Genomic DNA, 26167 nt, shown 5'->3' with positions numbered 1-26167 from the left:
TTTTTCTAGGAGTTTTGTTCACAGTACTGGCATGATGAAAAGACGTTATATGACGAAATTGAAGTCACAGTGGTGGATACCGAAGTCTGTCCGGGATACATTGTCCGAGGCATTGAAATAAAGCACACCAAGGTACATGTTTTCAGTGTCTAGCTTATTCTTAACAATTGTGTATACAAGAGTATGTTTTGCTTTTGGTATTAATCTTATACATATGTGTGTGTATATATATATATATATATATGTATCAGTTGAAGTTTTTTGTCAATCTTTTTATTCTTAAAACTCAGGAGATGCATGCAAATTATTTTCCTGGATTAACACCCATTTTAATATATATGTTTTATTTATTTTAATTGTGGGTCTCAATCTAATGTCTGAACAAACTGCAAACTTTAACACTTTGCAAAATGCAAAGTGCTTGACGTCTGGTTTGCAGTAGGAGGCATCTTGTGTTTTGATCTGGTCTTGGCTTTGGTCAAGAAGATTTTAATTGATCATAAATTAGCTTTACAGTAAATTCTTTAACATGAATAAGATAGGTATTGTTGATCTTACACCCTTTGCGAGATACCCTACTGTGAAGAGGGTGACATGACCGATGCGTGATTCGGCACTACCTGTTCTGCCATTTCAGAGGAAAGAGAGCCGCAAGATCTACCAGTATCATTTCCAGAAGTGGAGTGAGAGCAGCCTGCCTGAGGATTCCCAGGATTTGATAGCAATGATCAGAGCCATCAAGAAGAAGTTTAAACGGGACATCTCCAGGCCTGAGAGGAATATGCCGGTTGTGGTTCATTGCAAGTGAGTGACAGAAAATGATCGTAGAAAACTGACAGTGTAGTTTACATCTGGGGACCTTGATACTGTTAGGCCTGAATATTGAAAAGGTCAACAATTTGCATCGGTGCCGTTACATGTTTCTTTTCACTCTTTCCCTTCCTTTTAGTGACGGAACTACACGGACAGGGATGTTTTGTGCCCTGTGGAATATCCTCGACAGCGCAGACACAGAAAAGCTGGTTAACATCTTCCAGATGGTAAAAACTCTGCGCAAGGAACGGCAAGGAGTGTTGTCAAGCTTTGTAAGTACAAATAAATGTAATAAGGTTCCTACAATCCATTTGCAAGTTGCTTGTCTGTGTGTTCGCCCTCGTTAATAATCTTCCAGTAGTACCTGATCTTATCTACACAAACATTTCATTCCTGACACAGGGAGGTTAGCAATTAACATTATCACGGAACAGTATAATGTGTGATATATCTAATGGGCTTTACTTCACATTTTTCATCGCACTACGTTCAAAAAATGACATCATACGAAATGTATTTGACATCTTAAGTTTCTACATTTAAGAACATAAGAACATAAGAAAGTGTCCAATCGAGAGGAGACCATTCACCCCATCATGCTCGTTTGGTGTCCATTAATAACTGGATCCTATCCAGTCTGTTTTTGAATGTTCCCAAATTGTCTCTTCAGCCACATCGCTGGGGAGTTTGTTCAGATTGTGACGCCTCTCTGTGTGAAGAAGTGTCTCCTGTTTTCTGTCTTGAATGCCTTGAAGCCCAATTTCTGTTAGTGTCCCCGGGTCCTTGTGTCCCTGCAGATCTGGAAAAGCTCCTCTGGTTTGATGTGGTCAATACATGAACCATAATGCTTATGTTTTTTGAACACAGGAGCATTACCAGTTCTTGTATGATGCCATCGCAGCTACGTTCCCTGCCCAGAACGGGGAGGTGACATCAAACTCCGCCAGAGAAGTGGACTCAGTGGAAATTGTCAGTGAAGACAAAGAGGCCAGAAAGCAGCAGGAGAAGACAGAGAACAGCACGGCCTGCCAAAATGCACAGGAGCCTCCCAGCGCCGCTGCTCAGACCCCTGACGCTGACAGTAAAGCTGCAGAAACTAATGCCACCAGCACAGCAGACAAGAAAGAGTCATTGGAAACGGCCAAGGAATCGACGGGCTCGCCTGAGAAGACTACAGAAGAAAGTGCTTCTAATGGTCCAACTCCCACTGTTGAAAGCCAGTGAATATTCTTTTTACACACTTTTTTTTACGTATTTACATATTTTTCTAAGTAATTGTGGAAAAAGATACATATACAAAGAGATGTGTGTGTTTGTTCGTACATTGTTAATAAGAATTGCCATATGAATGTAACCTTGTGTAAATTTGATGTAGTGCATGAACTGAATATGTTCCAGAGTATTTTTCAAACTAAATCTTTATATGCATCTAGTTTGTTACAGAGTAATATTTTCACAATCATCTGAAAGAAGAGGGGATGCATATTCATGTTTTATTGGGTTTAAATTATTTTCATATTTAGGAAATTTGCAGAACACAGTTAGCACTACTCTTCTTCGTACAACATGATCTCAAACTATCGATTGCTTTGTTTAGTTTTATGCTTGATTTGTGTATTGAGATTTGTTATCATCTAATTTTTAGTTTTAGTGTTATAATTTTTTTTATAATAATATAATACTTAGCCCTTTATTCAAGAATTGAGTCCAGAACATCTTACAAAGGCTAAGCGGTGAGTTATCTACAACAGGAAGTCTGAATGGTGGGATGAGGCGGGGTAGTGATGTACAGTACATTTTATTTTTAATCTTCATTTTCATTTCTGTAAGTCTCAATGAGGTGAAACTAAGAACATGACGACGAGCGAATGAAACGAAAATGAGAGTTAACGATTAATGCGATTACTGTCTTTGAGATCATTGTGAAAAGTGAAACACTTGCGTCACTTGAAATAACGGCAGCAATGAACATAATCACCTCAGTCTCCATAATGGCTTTTTACCCTGTAAATACAAATAAATTAAGAAATAAATGTAACTAATAACATCCTGCTAGGTTGTAAAGGCCACAATGTTTTGTACTTGGATGAAATTCAAAGTCAACTTTTTTTTTTAACTTTTTTTCAATAAACTGCTTTAAACTAATATTCATAGTTTTTATATTTTTTTGAATTGATGGAACTGTCTTTGACTTTAAGTTCACTGAAGTTAGTATCTGGGTGATGTGTCAGTTGGTGTTTAAAGTCCATACAATTCCAGATTTCAATCAAATGGGAAGTATGTCGATTTATAGAGACATCGGGAAGATAGAAATTTGGAACCATGTGCCAGTAATGGAATTAAGTCAGACAATATGGCTGACTTATTCATATTGATGTCATGGAGCTTAAAAATGAAGACGAACAAAGACATTAAATATGGGTTAAGGTGCTAAATGAAGTATTAAAATGCACAGCAGTGTAAGGAATCCACAGGATGATGAATCAATACTCAACAAGAATTGGAAACAAACAACAAACAGGAAGTACGTGGAAATGGCATATTCACTGCAGTTTCTCTATGATATGGTTTTATTCATCTGTATGTAGGTTTTGCTATTTTTTGAAGTTCTTTTTTTTAATTGTACCATGTTTCTACTTCTTCTTTCTGGCACACAATACAAATACTAAATGTAATGCAAAACCTACAGACATTTCCTTTTTTTCTGTTCTGAAGGATAACCAACATCTTATGTATAATCTCTTTAGAAAAGTAAAGCTGTGTAACCTGTTTCTCTGCGTTAAAGGTGATGCATCTTAAAGTCAAGGCTAGAATCCCACAATATTGATTAATTTACCTTAATCATCAGTTTAACACTGAGACACTTTAAACACTGTTTTTTTAAGTTTAAACTTCTGTAGAATTAACCAAAAAGAAGAAATGTAGCTTTGTTCTTCATTTAGGTTGTGGACATTGGTTGATTTGATTACATCTTGTAAATTTGGAAGTTTGCATAACGACTATTAAAGGGGAATAAAGCAAGTTCAATATAATAATAATAATAATAATAATAATAATAATAATAATAATAATAATATTTGGGAAATACTCAGACAGTCAGTCAACAATTGTCCTTCCCTTCTTTCTTTGCATCCCATTTCAACTTAATATTCACTGTGAAGAGTTATGTTTGAGAGCTGCATTGAGGTTCAACATTCGACAGAGAGAAAACTTCAAAAAAGCGTTTTTGTTTTGTTTTGTTGTCTATGATTTCCTTTCCCCTCTAGGAATCTGTATCTGAAAATGTTATTTGCTCGAGAAGAATTGCCTGCTCACGTTCATAAACAATGAGATTTTCAAACTCAAATAACACATGAAAGTTGGCATTTGGCTTCTCTTTCTACACACTGCAATGCATACACCCATTGTAACACGCTCCACCTGTACAGCTTTTTCAGTGAGTGTGCTTCCTGTTCTAACCTAGTAATTCATTATTCTTCTTTGCAATAATTCATTTGAAAACAAACAAACAAACAGAAGCATGTTCGTACCCAAGACCCAAGACCTCAGACCTACAACCAGCACATTGTCTTCATGACCTATTTTTCAAAGCAGAAGGGGCCAACAGAATCGCTTTGATGATGCTTCACATTCGCACACATTAAGGCCTCCCTGCTGCACACCTGTCTTCTCTTTATCTGATCGAGCCACCCCGAACGTGTCTGATACTTAGAGAAACGCCAGCCTCGGCTAAGCTGGGTAATAACTCTTTCCTGTGCACCTGCTGGGCCACAACCACAGAAGGGTTTGTACACAAGGATCTGTCAGACGAGCAACATTCGCTGTGCAGCGCCTAGATATGAATGAACGAGCCGTGAATTGTTAATGAATGAGTCAGGCTCCCACTGCGCCTCACACAGCCCAAAATGGCTCAATAGTCAAAGTCTTGGCAAGCGAGCAGGTTCATGACAGGGGCTGTATAGCAAATTTGAGGTGCTGAAGAAGCATATGATCTTATTAAGTCTAATTAAAAGAGAATCCCTCCTCTTCAATACAGCCAGAATTTAGAATTTAAAATCTCTGCTAAAATGATATAATGGGAATATGAATTACAATTTACATTTTCTGTTTAACTCGGTTTCCTTTTAATTATGTATTGTTAACACTTATATCATTTTACTGTAACTTCTCCCATGCCCACCCCACCGTTTAGCTCACACCGGGGACTTGACTGTATTATGGCTGCACTTGTGCTAGGGTGTATTTATTGTATTTTGTATTTTGCACTGGTTGAATTTAGTGCACAATAATGTATTTAATACTTTTAAGTTTGTTCTTGAGAAACCCTTTGGTCACCCTGGGTAAGGGTGTCTGTTAATAAATACATACATACATACATACATACATACAAACAATTAAGTATTTTAAATGTAGTAGTAATTTGAACAATTACAGAATGATAAATATCTCAATACAGTGATCTTCTAATCTAAGTGAGGCATTTACATGGTTTTTCAAGAAAGAGGAAGAACATTCACACTTCCTGGTGGTGAGAAGGATATAAGGTGTCTTACAGCAGGATGACAATGACAGTTTGTTTTATAAGGAACTTGAATAATTTACAACCAATGTATTGACTTAATATAAGAACATATAAGAACATAAGAAAGTGTCCAATGGAGAGGAGGCCATTCGCCCCATCGTGCTCGTTTGGTGTCCATTAATAACTGAGTGATCAAGGATCCTATCCAGTCTGTTTTTGAATGTTCCCAAATTGTCTCTTCAGCCACATCGCTGGGGAGTTTGTTCAGATTGTGACGCCTCTCTGTGTGAAGAAGTGTCTCCTGTTTTCTGTCTTGAATGCCTTGAAGCCCAATTTCCATTTGTGTCCCCGGGTGCGTGTGTCCCTGCTGATCTGGAAAAGCTCCTCTGGTTTCAGGTGGTCGATGCCTTTCATGATTTTGAAGACTTGGATCAAGTCTCCACGTAGTCTCCTCTGTTCCAGGGTGCAAAGGTTCAGTTCCCTCAGTCTCTTATTAACAATAAGGTTAACAATAAAACACAAAGTAACACAAATACATTTAATAAATAAAACAATTCTGCTCTAAACTGGAGACACATCCTTTAAATAGCCAATAGGTAACTGCTTTATTTAAAAGGGTTGAGATCAAACTTCCTTCATGAAAGGCTTTTATTAAATACAAATAAAATACCACTAGATGGCGCTGTATAATCATTTATCTTGAAATGCTATAATTACTCTGCAAAGTCTAAAAATGAAATGTATTTAATTCTAAACTAAGATATGTCAGATTTAAGTGGCATTAAAATATACATAATGCAACTCTGCAGAACATGTACTATAACTATAGTTAACTATAATTAAAACAAATAATGACAGGAACTCTTTTGTTTAGACAAATGTACAATTACATGTGTTACAGAAATGTGTGCATGTTGATATATTGATTTACTTAATTGTATATCCAATGCATAGAATTAGTGTATGAAATGAAAAGAAACACCTACATCCAGTTACAAATACTGTGAAGGAACAGAACATTTACTCTGAACTGTAATTCTTCAGTTCATCTATTTTACAAATGGTCCTCAGGGAAACGAAATGTTATAAACAGAGTCACATTGTAGCCCATCAGCATCTTCCAACTGTCTATATCTTGAAATCTGCTTTCAGCTGCAAATAAACATGCTTATAATGCAACTCTGCACACCTTGAATCCCTGACATATATTGTATTTATTTATTTTCAATCATGTACTTGGCAACTAATAGTTACAATACAGTGTTTTTTCCTTGTTCACATATTGCCTAATCATATACATTAATTGATCACATTTCTATTTACCATGCACTATGGAAAGCAAATGTGTTGCTATGTGGACCACAATAATGAGAGTGAATGTTAAAATCCTTCAGTGACATTCAGTCGTAGTCTCAATCTCATATTTTAACCTGAGCACGAATTGAAATGTTATAGTTGCACTTTCCACCTACCAATTTTTTGGGCAATGTGACTATACTGTGACTGATGTCAGATAAATCAATTTTATGCTGACGTACTCTTGAAATGAATCATGGGATCCATACAATCATAGCTGTCATTGTGTATGTCTGTAAACTGAACATATACATGAGGCAAAAAAATGTTTTATCTTAGTAGTTGGTACAAAACATCAAGGAAACAGAGCTAGGGTACAGTAGCATTATTTATATAACAGAGAAGCGGGGAAAGCAGTAAAATCACACAAAGAGCATCACACAAACAAGATAGACAGAAAAATATGACTGTTGCCAGAATCTATACTATTATCTGGCATAATTTATTGTATTATTTTGTAGAGCACTGCGTGATATTTCGGAGCCTCGAGATTGATGGTTTTCGGTGTGAACTGTTATGATAAAATGAAGACATATTTTATTCATGAAACAGGTTTTCCTTTTAAGCCGTAATTAGGGTGGCTACCTTTTGAAGGGGTAAAGCCTAGCCAGACGAGGGCTGGAAGTTCAAAGCTAATTTTAGCAGCTGGGAATTGTGCGCTGTCCAAGTCCTCCCAAGCGTTTGTATGTTCAGGCGCTCTGATGAATTTTATTCCTGCATTAAAATTATTGGCAAATGCATTGGTCATTAAACATCTATTTCAGACAAAATAAACCCCAGGCAGTACCACTGTAGTTACAGTAGTATATGTATCATGTAATATGTAATTAATTGGTACTGAACTTGTAGAACAAAGGTGCAACATAAAGCGTGTCAACAGCTTTCATAAAGTAATTGGAGAAATTATTCTGAAACAGCTTCCAGGGGAGGGAATAATACTGTTCAACTGGCAGGGAAGATGCAGATTTTAACCTAAATTACAACTCCAAACACTATTATTATTATTATTATTATTATTAGGGTGACACATTTATCAGAGGTGACTCACATGTCATTAGACAATTGAATTAAACTTATAGAGAAATATTTAAAGCTCCTTAGTGGGGAAGGAAGTTGGTTTCTGATTAAAGGAAAAAGTAGTAATGGTCCTTTTTAATGCACCATACTTCATATAAACCAATGAGACAAATGTATAGTTTAATGTTGCGCTCTTCTAGAAATACATATCACACACAGAAATATTACATTTTACTCAGACCCCATCCGAGATCTGTTAACTTGTATTTTTTTCTGTATTTCAGTGGGAATTGAAGGTCAAACTCCAGGCCGGCCCAGTAATGCAGAAGCAGCATGTGAACAATTGACATGGCAGGGCAATGGAGAGAAACATCTGAGCGAAGGTATTCAGAGCAGCTCTCATGTACAGCATGTAGCTACTGCCGGCCTAAATGATTAACAATAGCAAAGAGAAGTGAATAATTAAGGCTTAAGTTCATATTGTAAAGGAAAGGAGCCTTGCTTTGAAAAACCAAAGTCATATGAGTGGCAGGCAAAAGCGGGGACTGAAATGGGGTTTCAATACATCTCAGCGCAGATGCTGACAGGCAAGACACGCAGTTGTGCAAAAAGCAGAAGAGCAGTCGGGGAATCTCTTAATCATCGCTGTAGATCAACACCGTGTCATATGCACAGTAACAGCAGTGCGTCACTGCGCAGGACAAAGCTCTTTACACAAACACGGCAGTGAAAGACCAAAACCAAGAGAGCATCCTGTTCTATTGATTCCGGACAGAGTTGGTCATGTGCACCATTTAATAATCACAAGAGACACAAACAGGCTTTATCAGTTTTTATTGTGAATAAATCCATTCTTCATACAAAATGGTTATTACCAAGTTGTATACATTACACATACATAAATCCTACTATATGAACAGAACTGTATTGCTGTTGAATATCATTTATTATAGTCAATCATTGTTTCTACACTTCTTATGTATATAGCATCGTACTAGTACATTTCCCTGGCCATTCCACTCTAGGTTGTATTTGTTATAGTTATTCAGCATACTAAAAGATCAAAGTGGTTGAATTAATTATAATATACCATAATATACACAAAAAAGTGATTCACAAAGTCTAAATGTATATCTGTAATGTCCCCTTATAACTGCATATACATTTCATGCAGTAAATTAACAATTTGGTCAGATAACAAACCATAGCTTATGTAAGGTGTCTCAGTTTTGAAATTCAAGATGTCACTGCAAACCATTCAGAGCAGTTTAATAATTCACCTGTAAGTTCCTTAAGGGAGTCGGAGAGTTTTCTGCATAATGAAACCTGTTAGCCGGAAGGTGGGGGGGGCACCTGCATTTTCAAGATAAGAATTGTGTGCAGATGTTTTTTTTTTACAATTAATTTCAGTTCGCATTAGACTGTTTATTTGGTATAAAGGTTTGAAAAGATAACATCAAGGAATACATTATTATAATGCATTTCCACCCACTATTAATTTAGCTTCATGTTTTTATGTGTGAACCCAGTACGGGCCGAGCTATAAATGTTCTGTCTGCATCAGCTGTGCGTAATTAAAATTAAATTTAAAAAAAAAAATTCAATTCTCGTGTACTTTTCTGTAGAGGTCACTGTTTTTGAAAGGTGCTAATACATTGATTTCATCGATGTTGTGGCATCTTATCAAAACCATCACAAGTTAACCAGTTGACTTTTCACAGCTGTGCTTTGGACAAAATGGATGATCGAGCAACAATGGATAATGTCAAAGCTCTAAATATAACAGATCTTAAACTAATTAATTCCAGAAACACCTACTGGTTTTAGATTACAAAATATATTTTCTAAATCTCAGATGTATTTATAGACGGTGCAGTATGAATTGTGATTCTTTAAAAATAAGTCTAAGTAGGAGGTATGGTGGGAGTTCTCTTCACTTACATATAATTTTGTCTTTTATTTTTATAGAATCTCTTGGTTTACAAGAACGCAAACTCCAAAACTAGTGAAACGAGGCATTTAAATGGATACAAAAGGCATATTATCACGCAGTCTTTCCACCAGCAGCTGATGTGGCGCAATGTACTGTGCAACACTGTGCCATTATTCTGCAGACGCCTAGCTTTCCAAATTGTCTTAAGACATATATGTGACAGCACTTCCATTCGATCAGATCGTGGAGATCACTTGGAGTAAAAAAATGTAGAATTAGTCATTACTAACAACTCATTACGTGTTAATGATAGTCATATTAATAAAATGACTAACTAAATACATAAAATAATTGTAATAATAATAAAACATGAATCAATCTGGTCTAACCAGCTGAACTTAAGAAAGGTTAAAACTACAAGATGTGTTTGATCTGAAGATGTTCTTGAGTTAGATTAGGCTAAAGCTTAACTATCACACAGTAAAGCACCATACTTTTTTAACCAAGGAAGTCTGTATGTGGGACAGGGGTAGTTTGCTCTCACTGACCTGACAAGTTTCATCCCTCTTCACCTTTTACATGAACTTCACGTTGAAAATAAAAACATAATTGAAAGACTGCAGCACCTACCTGTTATCCTGAAAAACACTCTGGATCTGTAAACAGTATTTGTACAGCTATTCATTTTCCATATCGGTCATAAATATTTTACACATTTAAATATCAAGAGGAAATATCTGCATAATTCTTATCAGATTTCAAATCAATCGCCATTTAAAAACATGTTTACTGACATCTTGAAAGAAATTACAGTATTGTTTTTCTTTTTCAAAGCAAGATATTTTTGTTATTCATTAAAACTATTTGAAAAACGTATAATAATGACACTTTGTTTCCTATTAGGGACATTCATCAGAAATTGAACTAATGCAGGCATACACTTCAAACTTGAAAGTGTTACATACAATTAATCCGAGCCCAAAAGCACACACATCTTATATGTGACACGGAATCCAGTGAGGGATTCTAGAACACATTAGTAGCCACAGTACAATTATGTTGCACTTATCCTCCGAGGAAAAACTAGTTTAAAGCAGACGATGTTACGTTCGTTTCGTGCAAATTTAAGATCATTTTGACCTCAAGTAAGAGAGACACGTAATTAAACAAACAGAAAAAAAAGAAAAGAAACGGGATGATTACACATATGGCTTATGTTCTTCGGCCGCACACGGAACCCCCAATTACGATGATGAAGACGAAGCCTGAACTGCAGAGTCTATTTGCATCTTCCTTGCAGAGATGCAGATCAGAGGAAATTAAAAAATCAGCACATCCACTGGTAGCATTTATTACGACATGAGCTGCTGAAATCTGGGACACAGTTGCATTCATTGTTCAGTGAGCTTTTCCACACAGTTAAACCCACCGACAGCAATGAATGTTGATTGTGACCTTTGCTGTAACTTGTTCAGGGGAAAAAAACAAACAAAACCATAACCAAAAGAAAAAAAAAAAAAAATAACCTCCACGCTCTTGTTAGTAGCTGTCCACTCTCATAGGCTCCAGAGCTTAAAGTCACTGCCTGTGTATTTGCCACTAGGCGCATGAGGGCTGGCTGCAGGGTACAATCAACGGTCGATGGTTTTTTCAATTTATCTCAAACTCACCGACAGCGTTGAATGTTCACTGAAGCAAACATCACATAAATGTAAACACATCTGACATCTGCTTAAAGATCCAGAAGAGACAAGGAGCACAATTGGTATAATGAATTCAATCTTTTGAGCTGGATGGACAAACAAGGACACTCCATTCATGTGAAACAACTCGCTCAGTGCTATACGAGAAATAAACTGTTCATCTTTCCAAGTTGTTGTCGTTTGATGGAAAAAAGGAGTTGAAACAAGTCAAAGAAACTATTGATTATTTGCAGAATGACTTTCAACTAAGTGGGTTCCTGGAAACCCCTGAGCTATTACAGTCCAAACTAAGCAAATTGTGTTTCCTAAAACAAACCAAAACATATTTTAAATGCAAAGGGTTGTGGAACAGATTTTAAAAGGAATGTAACTTGAGAAAATGGTGAGGGAGGATATTGTCTTTCTTGAAAGGACACCATTAATTGTAGGATGTTTTGTGACTAAGCTATAATCTGATCTAGTGCTGGAGATAAATGCTGTGATTGAGGGGCTATAAACTGACCTTAGAGTTGCTACAACAATGCAGCTGTGAAGAAAAGTGCTCTGACACCATTTAGCTAAAGATAAATAGTTACACTTGCGGGTGTTTGGCAAAGTGCAACAGAGAGATTTCATAGAAGGAGTGACATTCCTAACGACGACGACTTCTTCCAGAAACAGGTCAACTCAAACATCTGCAAAATAAGAAAAGACAAAACAGGAACATGACATTATTATAACTCCATCTATGGAACAAGTTGAAGGAAATATATATATATATTTATGGACAGTCCAGTGTACTGATTTGAAATAGAAAGTACTAAATGGACAAATGGTTGGGAACCAACAGTACAATGTGATAGAGAGTGAATTTTATTTTGTGCGTTGGCCTGGGTAAATATTTTCTTATCACTACCCAAACAGCATATGTAACATTTTAAAAACCTTGTATAAAGCAATTTCTTCTTAAAATACACACACACACACACACACACACACACACCTTATACATATATAAATATGAACAAGGTTTGAGGTTACAAATAAAGGGATCATTCATCCTATTTGTCAGATCTCTAAAACAAATGTGTTTTAATTATAATAAACTGTCACTACTTTTTCTCAGCAGAAAATGTTCTGCCAGTGAAATGTGACATTCCAGTCTTCAGGATTTAATTCATAAAAGTATTTGCAATTTAAACAGAACAAAAAAAACACACCAAAAAATACTAGGCCACAAATCCAGTTTTGAGAACAACTAAAGGTAATCAATATTGAGGTTGTGTGCTGTATGTTTTGTGATTATGGAGCACTATAATACTTGTTGACTCCGAGGTATCCATACAACAAAAACACATGAATTGTCGAGAGCAACAATAAAATACATATTTGTTTTTCTGCTGTCCGTTGAGTCAACTTGAAACTCCTGACTCACAAAATTGCCATAAACACCTAGCCATACCCATATCAGAGGATCGTCAATGTGGTATTTGTGGTGTATTAATATACACCCCTTGTTTTGAATCACATAAATACAGGCGCCATAAAGATGCTTGTATTTGCAAAAAGGCTAGCCATGCACCCCATCAGTACATCAGTCTACGAACAGGCCACATCATTTCCAAAAACTGCTGAATCACAGCCCTATGTGTTGATTGTTTTGTTCATCCAATTTCTTTTCAATGGTAAAGAGTGAGATGTCAATGAATCATTCACTGTTTTCTGTGAAGAGTTCTGATGTTTCGATTTTATTCCACTATAAATGTACATATCTGGAAAATATGTCATTTTATTTTGAATATATTAAAAATAAAATTGTAACAGTTCACTAGCAATATTTCTACCTACAGAACACTGAGAACACGTGTAATACATGTACACTGTTCTATAAGATTGTATGAGATATATAGATATATATATATATATATATATAAATATAAATATATATATACACACACACACACAATCTCTATCATATCAATGCACTGCTGGATAAAGGCCCCCCTAAGATGTTTCCATTTCTTTCGATCTATAGCTTCCCTTTTCCACATCATGCTTATGTGGGGACATCTTCCCATCTTTTTTGTGGTTGTCTTTTATGTGTAGGTATATATAAATATAAATATACTAGCAACAAACCACTACAAAATTAAACTACAAATCTTTAATATGTTCTAAATCAAATTAGGAACAGATGGTTCACCTATTGGTTTCCATTTTGTCCAAGTGTCTGCAGCTATGCACGATGGTTTTAAAGATGGTGGAAACTAAAAGAAGGATTTCAAGCCTGTCTTTCTGCCTCTAGTTAGTGGATCATAAATAATCGAGAGCACTCTCCTCGCTCTCAGCAATAATGCAACATCATACATGGAAAGCTGATTTCCAGAAAGCTAAAACCTAACGAGAAGTGACAGAAGTGGATTAGGAAGTCGTTTATTGCGTCACTGGGAAAGGCCACAGGGACTCGGTCTGCACAAGTCATCCATCCCGAGACCAGACCGCGGCTCCTGGCTGACGACCTGCCCTTAATTTAAGCGACGGCGTTCGCCAGTCCTTCTAGAGGGCAAGTGTGTGAAATAGAGCATTTCATCCGAACCCAGAGCTCTTCCTCTTCTAGACGATCTGACCTAAATCGCATGCGCAGGTCTGGTGATCCACAATGAGGAATGTTACTCTTTTAACCCGACTGCACCACGGCTATCTTCCCAGAATGCCTCGCAGGTCCCTCTTGTAAGGGGTTGTAAATTAACCCTGTGCTGCAGTTTCACATTTTCATTTCTAGATGTATTTTTCAAATAGTCCTCTTCAAAAAGCAGTAGATGAAGTGCATCGGCTCCATTAATGAAGCAATACTTTGCCAACTCTAATTAGATCTCATGCTCTTGATATACATCAATAACAGTCTATGTTTCACTATTTTTAAGCAAGCCACAATACAGCTGGAAATCTGAAAAGTCATTGTAGTCTGATAAAAACAGCTTTTGGTTATTAAACATTTATGTGGGAACCAATCCCATGAGACTTTGAATGAATCCATATTAGATCCTGACAATGCCCCATCAGTAACTGGCATTTTTAAAATGTTTCTATGGTTACAGACTGAACAGAAATCCTCCGTATCGTTCATAGTGTGAGTTATAACGAGGGCCCAGCCTTTAATGTGACGTGCTTTCTGACGCTGCACTTCATTCCTCCCCACACAAGGTGGCCACATAGTTTGATTAATTAAACCACTTATTGATTAATAATCTCAATTTATTTCATCAGCTCAATTAGTCTTTCTATTAAGGTGTATTTACATGTTGATTAAGCAGCTATGGATACTCATTTAAAGCGGCATGAAAAAAAAAAAAGGGAGAAATCAAAACATTGACCCACCCACCAATAGAAAACTACAAACCTTAACTGTAATTTTTTTGCAAGATCCTACTTTCTTCTACTCATCAATGTAACCGCTTTGATATACAGGCATTTAATTTGCTATTAACGGGTCGAAGTTTTGTTTTCATCTGGTTCTGGGAACCGAGGGATCGATAATAAGGGGACATGCACTTATTTATAACATCCTGGAGAAATGAGATTGAAGCTTCATTTCGGGAGTCTTTTAAAGGCGTTTCCTTTCAATTGACATTTTGTAATCATTTACCAAGGGATAAATATATGTAGGCGCGGCAAATCTCAAACGCATTTCTTGCCATGCTAAGTTCAAAGCACTTTTGGGGTAAAATGTAAAACCAAAAACATGTTCCCAAACAGAATCATTTAAACTGCTTGCTGAGGCTCTTAAATCAGATTCACACAATATTTACATGCCACTTCACAGTTTCATTGTGTCGTTTTCATATGAGGAAAAACACACGTAATCTTAGAGCAAAATAGTGCCCAGAGACTCCACAATGGCCATGGTTTAGGTTTTGTTTTCAAAGCATTTTGAATCTAAATAATATTTAGTATAGTAGTGTCCTTTTGGTTGAACTGTGAAAACCTGTAAAATACAACACGTGATTTGTAGTACAGTATTTTGCAGGCCACATGTATTCATCAGCAGTGAGGGCACTGATAGTAACACATACAGTACACGGATGTATAGTGTAGCCTTAAGAAAGATTTCCAGATCATAATGAGGGGATTTCTCACAGTAATACTGTACTTTCTCATTATTACTGATTGTTGAGTGACAAATTACTAAAAATCCCCACAAGAAATAAAATGGTATCATAGTTCCCACAGTGTTACAAAAAGGGGCTTAAATGAAAACAAAGAAACAAACTACACAAATCTTTAACCACCTCAAAGCACCTGGAATATTACAATGTTCAAAATATCCATAAACAAATAATTGAAAACTTGCTCAAAGTAATTTTGATGCACTTAGAAGAAGAAACTCTCTTGTACCATTAGTCATATATATCTTTGCATTAGTAATAGTTACTATTAAACTCCCATTTTGATGTGTTATTTATATATGTCTGGCTCCCATTTAATCATTTTACCTATAATTAGAACATATAAACATAACTTAATATGAAGTGCAGTTAGAATAGCTTGATTTATATTTGTTTCACTATTCCATATAATCCTCTCAGCAATGCATGTGTGTAAAGTCTCAGAGTGCCTTAACAATACATAAATAATAAGCACAATTATCACAGTAGCAAATGATTATTTGTAAGCAGTAGAAGACTATGTATCTGTGCCTAGGTTCCTCAAGTTCCAGCTGAATTTTTGTCAGGATCCATGTGACGGCTTTCACTGAAGGTTTACGATCCCGGTACGCCACCATTTATCAGCAATGCTTTGCTTTAGGATTAACATTTGGTGAAGAATTGGACACTAAAGCACTTGCCTGGGAGAAGCTGGAGAACTTGAAATTCATATTCCCCAGATGTTTCTTTTCGCTACTGCTATTGTTACTGTTAAAAATACACATCATCATATTGAGAAAAAAATATTTACTTAACCGCCAAGCACGGATAACAATTACAATGCTTGATCAAGGCCTGTTGTTTGACAGAGAATTCGTAATGCGCATCCATCACCAAATATTATTAGTATTTTTTAATGTGCTTCAGTGTGCTTTTCCATAACGTAACAGCTTCAAATGTGAGCTCATCTGCCTTGTTTGAAGACTATAGTTGTACCATTGTATATGGGCTGGGATTAAATCAAAACAAATAGGAAACAACAATACTGTACTCAGTGGCAGCTTCCACCTTTGTTAAGATGCTTCTTTCTTCCGCTTATAAATGCAGGATTATAGTTCGCCATTAGGGGCTTGGTCAACTTTTTAATTGAATCCTCTGTGTAAACTAAGTAATGATAATATTAATGATAATGATAACATGCAAAGGTTAATGACATATACTGCATCCAAACATTGCATTCAGGCAAAGCACGGACACAAATTCAGAGTCTACCAAAAGGTATTTAATCTCACCTGACCCCTCTGCCTTCTCGGCTCTGCTCTTCCCATCTCTTCCTCACAGCTCGTTCTTTGCCTTTGGTCTTAAGGTCTCTGCATGCTGTGCCGTTATTAAGCAGCTGCAAACAGGCTCCAGCAGATGCATCCACTGGGGAAAAAAGTATATTCAAATGTTAAGTTAAAGTATTGCATTCTGAATTATATGTATGTATAAAATGTTCTATACATTTCCTCTTTTTGGAAACATTTTCCAAATATCAGACAGGTAATGTATATTTAAGTTTTTAAGTTCAATGCTTTAATTCTCACAAATTCAGGAAAATAAAATGTGTATTACAGTAATTTGACCCCCTCTACATTAAAACAGAAGTTACTGCTGGCTGAGGAGTAGGAGGGTGGGATTTTTGAAAAGTTTATTTTTTTAGGTGGATGTATTGCTTGACTTTAACTATAATCTTGGTTTCCTCTCTGTCAAGCCGGATCCTGCTTTGATCTGGGAGATTACTATAATTACAACTGCGATGCATTTCGGTGCAAACTCCTCTCGAACACTTAGCGCGGTGGTCAAATTAATTCTGTCAACCGGTATTACACGGCTGCAGCGTGCCGGAGTGGTCTGATACTGATTAAAGGCACCTAATTGAACGCAAGAGAACTGCAAATAAGCAATCGTTCCAATCAGAATATTAAGTGGTGACATTAATCATTAATGATGCTCATACGGACTGGCTGTTGAGACACGCAGGCGGTTGTTTTGATTGTATAATAAGGCTGAATCGTGTCACCGACCAGGCATGGCAGTTTAAAGAGAGCATGTATATTTATCAGCCCATTGACGGCTCATCTGACATGTAAGGTCAAGAGTGACTAGATGCACAAGCTTATAGCGTATAAACATCACCCTGGACTGGGGAAAGGCCACGCAACCTTAAACAGTTTAAAACGCAACAAAGGGAGAGTGCGATTAGAGTTATCTGAATATTTATATTTATCTCGTGTATTAACCACACAACCATTATAATATTTACATTGCCGTTTTGAACGTTGCGGTAGATGAATGTGTTTTGACTGCAGTTGCGTTTCATTCTCGGTGTAGGTTTTCAGCTCATGCCATTGTCATCATTGTGAACTTCACAGGAAGACCAGTATCCAGTATTCATTTTGACCACATCAGTCAAGCAACATGGCACAAGATAACATTTTACTATTGAATATTAAAAATATGTCCTTTCGGGTCATCTTTCCTCTACAACAAAACACTTTTCACTAAGTTATGAAAAGGGTTAATTAAGGAATCAGAAAACAGTTACAAATCTTTACAGAACCATTGGGCAACAACACTGGCTGACATCTTTTATTGATGCTGATAACTAATGTCTTTGAACATTGAACATAAAAAAGCGAAGTATAGGTTTCTGTCAAGTGATTGAAAAGCAATTTTTGAAGGATTGTGTTTTTTGTATTCATTTCATTTGTTTTTATGAAGCACACTCAGTTAAGATTATCTTCAAGTACCCATCCAATATACATGGACTCACTTCAGTATAAATTAACCTAAACTAAAGTGAAACTATAACAATGTAATGGGCCACAATCGATTAAATGAGGTAGAGAGAGAGAACAGAAATATGTATTGAAAAAAGGCAATTCTACATCTACCACAGAAAATATTACATATTGTATTGGAGACGAACATCTTTCAAAGCACTCCAATACTGCATGCAAGATACAAGGATTTACATTTTATTTAAAACTTAATTGTGCTCCCTTTAACCCCATTATTATAATTGTATCCTAAGTGTCATACATGTTGCAGCCTGTGGAAAAGTGTATCTTACCTGCTACTACTGCTAAAAAGATTGGCAAAGAAATAATACAACAAAGCGAGTGCCAGTTATTCTCCTTGTATATACATGTAAATTAAAAAAAGTACTATACTTAATACAGTGGCCTCAGTGTATAGAATAGCAATGGAGTGAAGACCCATTTTAAGGCCAGAATCATCCTTAAACCTGTCATTTAATTAATGTATATATCAACATGAAATTTGGTCGATGTATATTTGCATGAATACTTTTGATATTTACAGCGCAGGGTATGTGTGTGATGTGGTCTACCAACAGTTCAAAATGAGAAACAGACACAAAATCACAGTATAAAAGGTTTTCCCATGGCAACTCGAGCCTCACACAGGCATTTCCTAATCCCACGAGTCCAGCGTTGCTCTTGTGGGAAACATACTGGAGGACTTCGGCCTAGACTGAACATTTCCATTGGGGAGGGAGATCATAACCATTTCTCCTAAATGAAACTGGCCACATGCCACCAAGTTTCGGCATTAAACAACAGACTCCACTGAACAAAGCTGGCGCTCTGTGGGAGACACCAATAGCAGTCGCAATATATATACATTTGTTTGTTTGTTAATTAATCTCATGTACTTTGGATATATCTATTACAATGGTCTAAAAATGTCCTTGGTTCACATTTATAATCAATGTTACATTCTCCATTGTTCAGTCTCTAATTAAGGGTTTGGTTTAAAACAGTATTCCTTAAAGTCTCTAACCATATAAGGCACCTTGATCTCAGTAACATTGCTAATGGGCTTTCCTTTCAATCATTTTTCTTTAACATTTCAGGGGGAATGTTGTTAATTTTCTTTTTGCGAAAAACAAATCACATCTCGAACCACTTTCATTTTTACATGTGGACAAAGTGCTAATAGATATGTATAGCTTTTACGACTTCAACAAATCAGGTACAAAGTGGATCACCAATAAATACATAATTCATATTTATCTTAAATGGAATAACATTTTACAAATAATCCCCAAGCAAAGCAGGACTGATTAGCTCAATGACTCAAAAGTTAAGCTTGCAGAAGAAAAGGTGCATCACCAAGACCTACATAAATAATACCCATAATTGCATAAATGGTCAAAATAATATTTATAATATATCCTCTGGAGCACAGTACACATTGACATTACATAAAAGAAAAAAATATTCAAATGTTGTAATTCTGATAAAGTAAGATAAGCACAAATTAATATTACACAAACTTCTAGTGCAAACACACCAAAAAATGTAATGTTTGTAGTTTAGAAAGGCACACAGATTATGGAGTGTGATATGTGAGGAATTTGAATAGAATTTGACAAATGAACAATATGATTCAAGAAGTCCCCCCAGTTTAAAAATAAACTTCTCTCCAAAATGCTTCCTTCATTATTGTTAATTAATTAACTATTCTTTCCCTTCAAAGACATCTGGACTCTTTTTCATATTTACCAATGTAGACCAATAGTCACAACAGCATGCATGAAGCACTCACACATAACAGATCTTACCTTAACACAAGAGGTGGGGGGGGAATCCTTGGGAAGGACACTTGATAACATTCAAACTGTAGCTTTCCTTTTCGAACTGAATCTGAAACTAGAAAAGAAAGCACAAAATTAATATTGACAGTAGAAATGCAGTTATGTCTAGAAATATCTGTATAGATATACTGCAAATCTGCACAACGACAAATACAAAACATCATTAAAATTCCACAGACGAAACGCATGTTCACCAGTTTCTCACACCCTCAGCACTGATTTTCAAAGCTTTGATATACACAATTTTTAAAATGTCTTTCTAAAAAGAACTAAAAAAAAGCGATGCACCATTCACATCTTAAAACTCTGGCACTGCTATTTATATTTCTAATTAATAAGAAACAAACAGAGAATTAAGAAAATAAAAGAAAAAAATGTATATTTTATTACAAGTAAAGAAAAGGAATCCGGTAAAGGAAGTTCTACTGTCTTGGTTTTAACATCAGTATCAACAGATATTCACATTCATGTAAACATCCAGGGTGGTCCACTGGAGAACGAACTAAAAATATGTAGCATATATACATTCTAAATTAGTTTCAGATTTATATATATATTTATAGTACTGTAATAATGCTAGGTTGTATAAAATACCACGTTCACATCTTGACAAAGTCTTTTTGCATACACAGCCCCTTGTCAAGGCACATCTTGTCCTCGTTAAAATTGCCGTCAAGCAGTTATGCACCGTACTTTCAGAAAGTCTTACTTCGTTAAAACTGTATATTTTTACCTACCAGATGAATTTGAAATGAAAAAAATAGTCTTAAACTAGGCTCTGTATTAGTTAAAATATAAATTGAGCAATACTCAGGTATTTGGCAATGTTATATAGAACGGATACCTTCATGAATACAAAAATAAATTGGAAACTAGTGGGAGACCTGCAGCAGTTTTAGATTGATTGCATACTTCAAATACCGTCCAGCAATATACCTCTCACCATGAACATCCATTACAAAGACAGGAACTACCTTTCCATACGTATAACATTGCACAGATTAAATACTGCTAATTAGCTTCTCAAAGAACTTTTGATACATTATAATTTAATAATCTTGATGAGAGAAGATTCTTCTGGACCTTTGCTGCCAGCTAGGAAACTCTTACAGCTTAGAGAATCAGCCATTTCCCGTTTTGTAAAAGAAAGCCTGCTGGTTTTGCAAAACAATCCCATCTACTTTGGAGTTGCTTCAATGGGTGCTTCATGGGAGAAGGAGGAGAATGGGGACGACCGCATGGTAAGAGCAAAGAACTTCAGCAGTCTCTTATTTCCCACAAGGAAAGAAATACACACTGGGCTTGTGCCAGAGCAAGGGAATTAAATGGTGACTGAAAGAAATGCAATAAAAACTGAAAAAATGTGCTGCCTTCACACACCACTGTAAAGATGTTTTCATTTACTATAGATTCTTTGTATACTTGTATATTTTAGTGATCAGCTTGAACTACCATAAAGGTCAAAGCCAACACTATGAAGATAACATTCCTTACAGTTGTGTTTCTAAGAGATAATATAAAGCCATGGAAAACCTTGATGGGAACAGGACTTCCAGCTTAAGTCTTTAGTTTGCAATAGGTCTTTAATGTATGGAAAACAAACCCCTTCTAATTGCGCTGAGACCTCTGAATGAAATGCTAAGAAATCACTGCACTGTAAAAATATAAATTGAAGTCGGGTCCGGGGCAGTGAGAAGGGTCCGCTGGGTTTGCCGCACTCATCTTTGTGAACCCGGGCGAAAGACGCCACTGCTGCCGGGGAGGCGAGTGTGCGAGTGGGAGGCTGAAGCAGCTGCGCTGGGTTGTGTTCATGTGGAAAAGCTTCTCCCCCTCTGGACTGATAGGCCACGCAGCCTCCCCTCTGGAGCCGCGACAGCTCTCAGTTGACGGGGCAGCGTTCCAGGCTGCGTCGTGTCACCCCAGGGGGCGAGCCAGCTCCAAACGGGCCGCTCTCCAGAGGTTCAGTACCAAAATCCCAGACACAGCGTCGGCCCTGATAAGGCCCTCAGCTGCTCCTGCAACTGCTGATAGCATCGCAGATCAACGGTCTATGGTTCACAGCCAGACTCCGGGCCCTCGTTTGGAAATCTTAAGCGCCTCGTGGCCCAGTTGAGCTGGATGAGTTTAATTACAGCACTGCAATGCCTTCCTTTCCCAATTTGTTTTATTTTGGTTGGAGTCATAATTTCGGATGTTGACGGTTTCGGTTTCTAACCATTCACTTCCTGACAAAATGCCTGACAATTACCAATATCCTAATAGATTGCTACAAACTTCAGGGATTCATAACTAATTCACATTTCTCAGAAGTGTACATACTTTCCAAGTGTGCAAATGTTGCTTTATCTAAAGTAGAAAGGTTTCCGTAAGCAAAGAATCCCTGGGTTTGACATTCACCTACACTTACGGTATTTAATACTTTTCAGTATACATTTCACTAAATAGCTTAGTATACAAAACATAATATAAGTACAAATATAATGGCATTGACTTCTCTTAGACTAGATATAATGTGAATAATAGTAAAGGGAACTGAATGAATGAATGAATGAATTAGACACTGAGACATGGAACAAAATGGTGGCCTGATTATTTTTCAATAGGAAAAGTAAAGCACTACACAAAGTACCCATTCTGCGATGTCAACACAAAAAAACTTATTTTCCAAGGTCACTGAAGCAAAGAATTTATCCATGACCAGATCAAACATAAAATGACTAAAAATGTAATGCTCAAATATGACTAATTTATAACAATGTTCATTAATCCATGTAAGATTTTGTCATTGCAAAACTAACTTGAATGTTCTGAGACTTACATTTGATTATACATATGGCTAGTATATTTCCAACGTCTTAATCTGTGTTGACCAATCATGCATGTTACTGTGATTTTATTTCTGTTAAGAATAAATACATTGCCTTATTTAACCATATTATCTGTATTTGACAGAACCAGAAATTTCAGGCCTGAAGCGAGATTCAATCTGCATCCAAAATGGATTACTCTGAACTGTATTTCAATAAATATAAATTAATTCTTATGTTAAACATATACAGAACTGAGTACACTATTCATAAAGGCAAAATCCTCAGCAGAATTATTGACCTTGATCCTTAAAACCACCAAAATAAATACATAAAAATGGTATTCCCTGTTTGTGCTCAAAACTGACACATTTTAGCAGATTAGCAACTGTAGAACAAATTATCCATTGTAAGATGCTCCAGTCAATTTCTAAAAACTAAAATACTAAAAATAGGTGATCAAATGATTTTACTTCAAAGAACTGACTTGAAATACTTGTTAAATCAAATAGAGCACAGAGGTAGGCAACAGGATGAAAGGGTGGTTACAATAAAGACACAGACATTGCAATAAAGGAACGTCTGTTGAAATTAGGTGTTGTTTTGACTGCATGGCTTCTCAAAGTCTGTAATTTAAATGGTGATAATGGGACAGCCAAGTAAAAAGACACCGACAAGGAGCGTGACAGGTCCTTGTGGTCTGTACTTATAGGATTCATCTACTAAATTGCAACCTTTGATCCGTCGCCAAATGAATTAGACATTTTGTCTGAAGGAGAAGAAAAAAAAAAAAGAAAAAGTATAAAATGCTTCATAAAAGCACAATGTTGTACACAAAAGGAAACTGCTGCCTTTTAACTAAGGCACATTTGTGCAAATTGTATCTGTTTTCCTCCCAAATCAGAAACCGGTATTTCAATTTACTGTATACAGAATATAATTATATTTTTCAATCTGGTTTAAACCATTTCACACAAACAGCTTGTAACAAAATGACTGTTTGTTTAGAAAGCAAATTAGGTGCGCATTGCCCAGCTGTATAAATGGGTAAATGTAAAAAATAATGTGATATCTTGTAACAATTGTAAGTCACTAAGTGTCTGCTAAGAAATAAAAGTAACTAATTCCACTAATTCGGCGTGGAGTCGACCATCAAAGGAAAATGTGAGGCCTCCATTTTACACACAACAATACAGCTGAAATGGTGAAGAGAAAGGTTTGTTTCTTTTCTGAGGACTCCCAGCCTCTCTGTGCAAGAAACACCTCGCCAAAATGCCAAGATATTGATATGTCTTGCCAAGTAAAGGGCCTGAATTTAAAGGCGTTTGTTCTAAAATATTATGTCTACTTCTTCTGGTTCGTAACAGTGTTCCATGCAATGGTTCAGCCAAAGAGATTAATCCATTTCCATTGTAGCTTAGCACAGATGTTATCAGAACCCATTTATTAGAGGCAATGCAGGTAATGACCCTGAACTGATATAAACGGTTTCTGGCAGGGGTACAAGAAAGGGTCACTAATCTAATGTATGCTATATGTATAACACTGATGAGTATAAACAGGCAGCACTGTAAATACACGATGGTGCCATGTTGAGCAGCAATTTAATCTATATTCTAGAGGAAAGCAAAGAAATGTACTAGCATTTCAATGTGGTTTCCCTCTTAATTTTCTATATTCATATCTACATATTCCAGACTTCCTCTTGTTAAAACCAAACAGTGAGTAAGAAAGAGCTTCTGTCCTTCAGATAATAAAGATATCTCATGAGGGGGGGAAAAAAATTAAGAAGTTCTAAAACCGCAGACATTTCTCATAAAGAAAGATTATAAAATTGAGATTAACTGGGCCGTTAACACTAAAATGAGAATGTATCTCACAAACTAATCTGATTACAAAATAATGAGCTAAGAGTTTTTTAAAGGAATTACAGTTCACATGATAGACAGAAAGAAATCACCCTGTTAATCCCCTTTAAAGACCATCACCTGCTGATGGTACTAGGACCATAAAACTGAGCCTGAGGCACTTTCGAATCCAGGATTTTAAAGATGACATCTACAGAGCAGGTATGTTATACAATCAAATTAGTACAGGGCCAGGAAATAGAAGTTTTTATGGTCTTATAAAAGGTTTGATGAAAACTTGCCAAACAGGTTTTTTCTGATACCCTGGTGCTGGTCATAAAATTGTAAAACACATACGCCCTGGGCTATCCATAAATATTAAACAAACTGTAACTCAACAAAAATGTGACAGGAATGTAAGATTCACTACGGATTAATTAGCTATATAGAGAATAAAATATTTGTAAAAACAGTAATGTTGTCCTTGTGTGCCTATCTGAAAATAAATGCACTTCTAATATAGCTGAGAAGATTGGTTATGTGTATTTCTTAATTATCGCAAATCCTTTAAGATTTAGAAAAAGACACCATTAGTATATTTTTCTCCTGTTTTGTTATGAGAAGATTGTTCTCAATGTTTTGGATATCACGCATGGGGAAACTGTACCATCTGAATATCAGAAAGAAAAATATGAATGTTCCAGATATCGAGAAAGTCTGAGGAAAAACAAAATCAAATATTCATTATTTTCCATAAGGATTACATCATCCACCGCTGGCACTACTCAGATGTACAGTGTTCATCAGCTTGCCTTTTCACGCCATCACTGACTTAAATAACTCAATGAAACAATACAAGGATAATTAGCCTGTTAATTTAAATATTCTACTGTTCATGAGGTACCAATGCTAAAGGTTAGTGTTGGTCACAGATGCCATATTCCTTTTACAGACCCTTTCATGGTAAATGCATGAAACAGGTTTCCTGTTAAATAATTTCTAAAAACACATCTTGTATGCATGTGCTGCAATCCAGTGCAAGTTATTTCACTTGGCCAAAGCAATGGCATAATTCACGGGATGAAATTTAATTCGCAAAGTCGCTAAACAGGGCAGTGGGTGTCCATTGATTTCCAATGAGGAGAGGCCATTTACATAGAACTTAGTCACGTTGATCTAACAAGTTCTATAAACACCTGTTTTTGCACCCAGCAGGAGTAGCCCGATTCAAATGAGCTCCAGTGGAGTGTGAGGCGAGGTCTCCCGTCTCAGTTTGAATCCTGTGACCCATGGCGGAGGATTAATTTAAGCAGCAGTCGAACACGCTGCAGTGCAGATTGCTGAACTGAGTTAAAGAATGGAAGAGCTGGACCTTGGGTTCA

At 36.3% G+C, this 26167-nt stretch overlaps 1 protein-coding gene and 1 long non-coding RNA gene across 8 annotated transcripts in view; one reads left to right on the top strand and one right to left on the bottom strand.

Annotated features, from left to right (window-relative positions):
• The window catches only part of ptprc (protein tyrosine phosphatase receptor type C), a 32230-nt gene extending 29272 nt beyond the window's left edge, over positions 1-2958 (top strand). For all 7 annotated transcript variants that reach the window (XM_066691787.1, XM_066691786.1, XM_066691782.1 and 4 more), the window contains 4 exons: positions 10-132; positions 638-804; positions 950-1085; positions 1681-2958. In XM_066691787.1, the coding sequence (XP_066547884.1) occupies positions 10-132; positions 638-804; positions 950-1085; positions 1681-2037 (783 nt within the window). In that variant the 3' untranslated portion in view covers positions 2038-2958. The remainder of the gene's footprint in view (positions 1-9; positions 133-637; positions 805-949; positions 1086-1680) is intronic.
• Positions 2959-8525: 5567 nt separating this feature from the next.
• Positions 8526-26167, bottom strand: part of LOC136714618 (uncharacterized) — a 31949-nt gene continuing 14307 nt past the window's right edge. The window contains exons 4-6 of the long non-coding RNA XR_010805037.1: positions 20099-20186; positions 16761-16893; positions 8526-12018 (exon numbers count right to left, since the gene is read on the bottom strand). This is a non-coding gene — a long non-coding RNA (uncharacterized LOC136714618). The remainder of the gene's footprint in view (positions 12019-16760; positions 16894-20098; positions 20187-26167) is intronic.

This window comes from Amia ocellicauda, chromosome 19 (genome assembly GCF_036373705.1).
Source record: "Amia ocellicauda isolate fAmiCal2 chromosome 19, fAmiCal2.hap1, whole genome shotgun sequence".
NCBI lineage: Eukaryota > Metazoa > Chordata > Actinopteri > Amiiformes > Amiidae > Amia > Amia ocellicauda.
The sequence above is the reverse complement of the archived record's forward strand: the minus strand, read 5'-3'. Positions and strand labels throughout refer to the sequence as shown.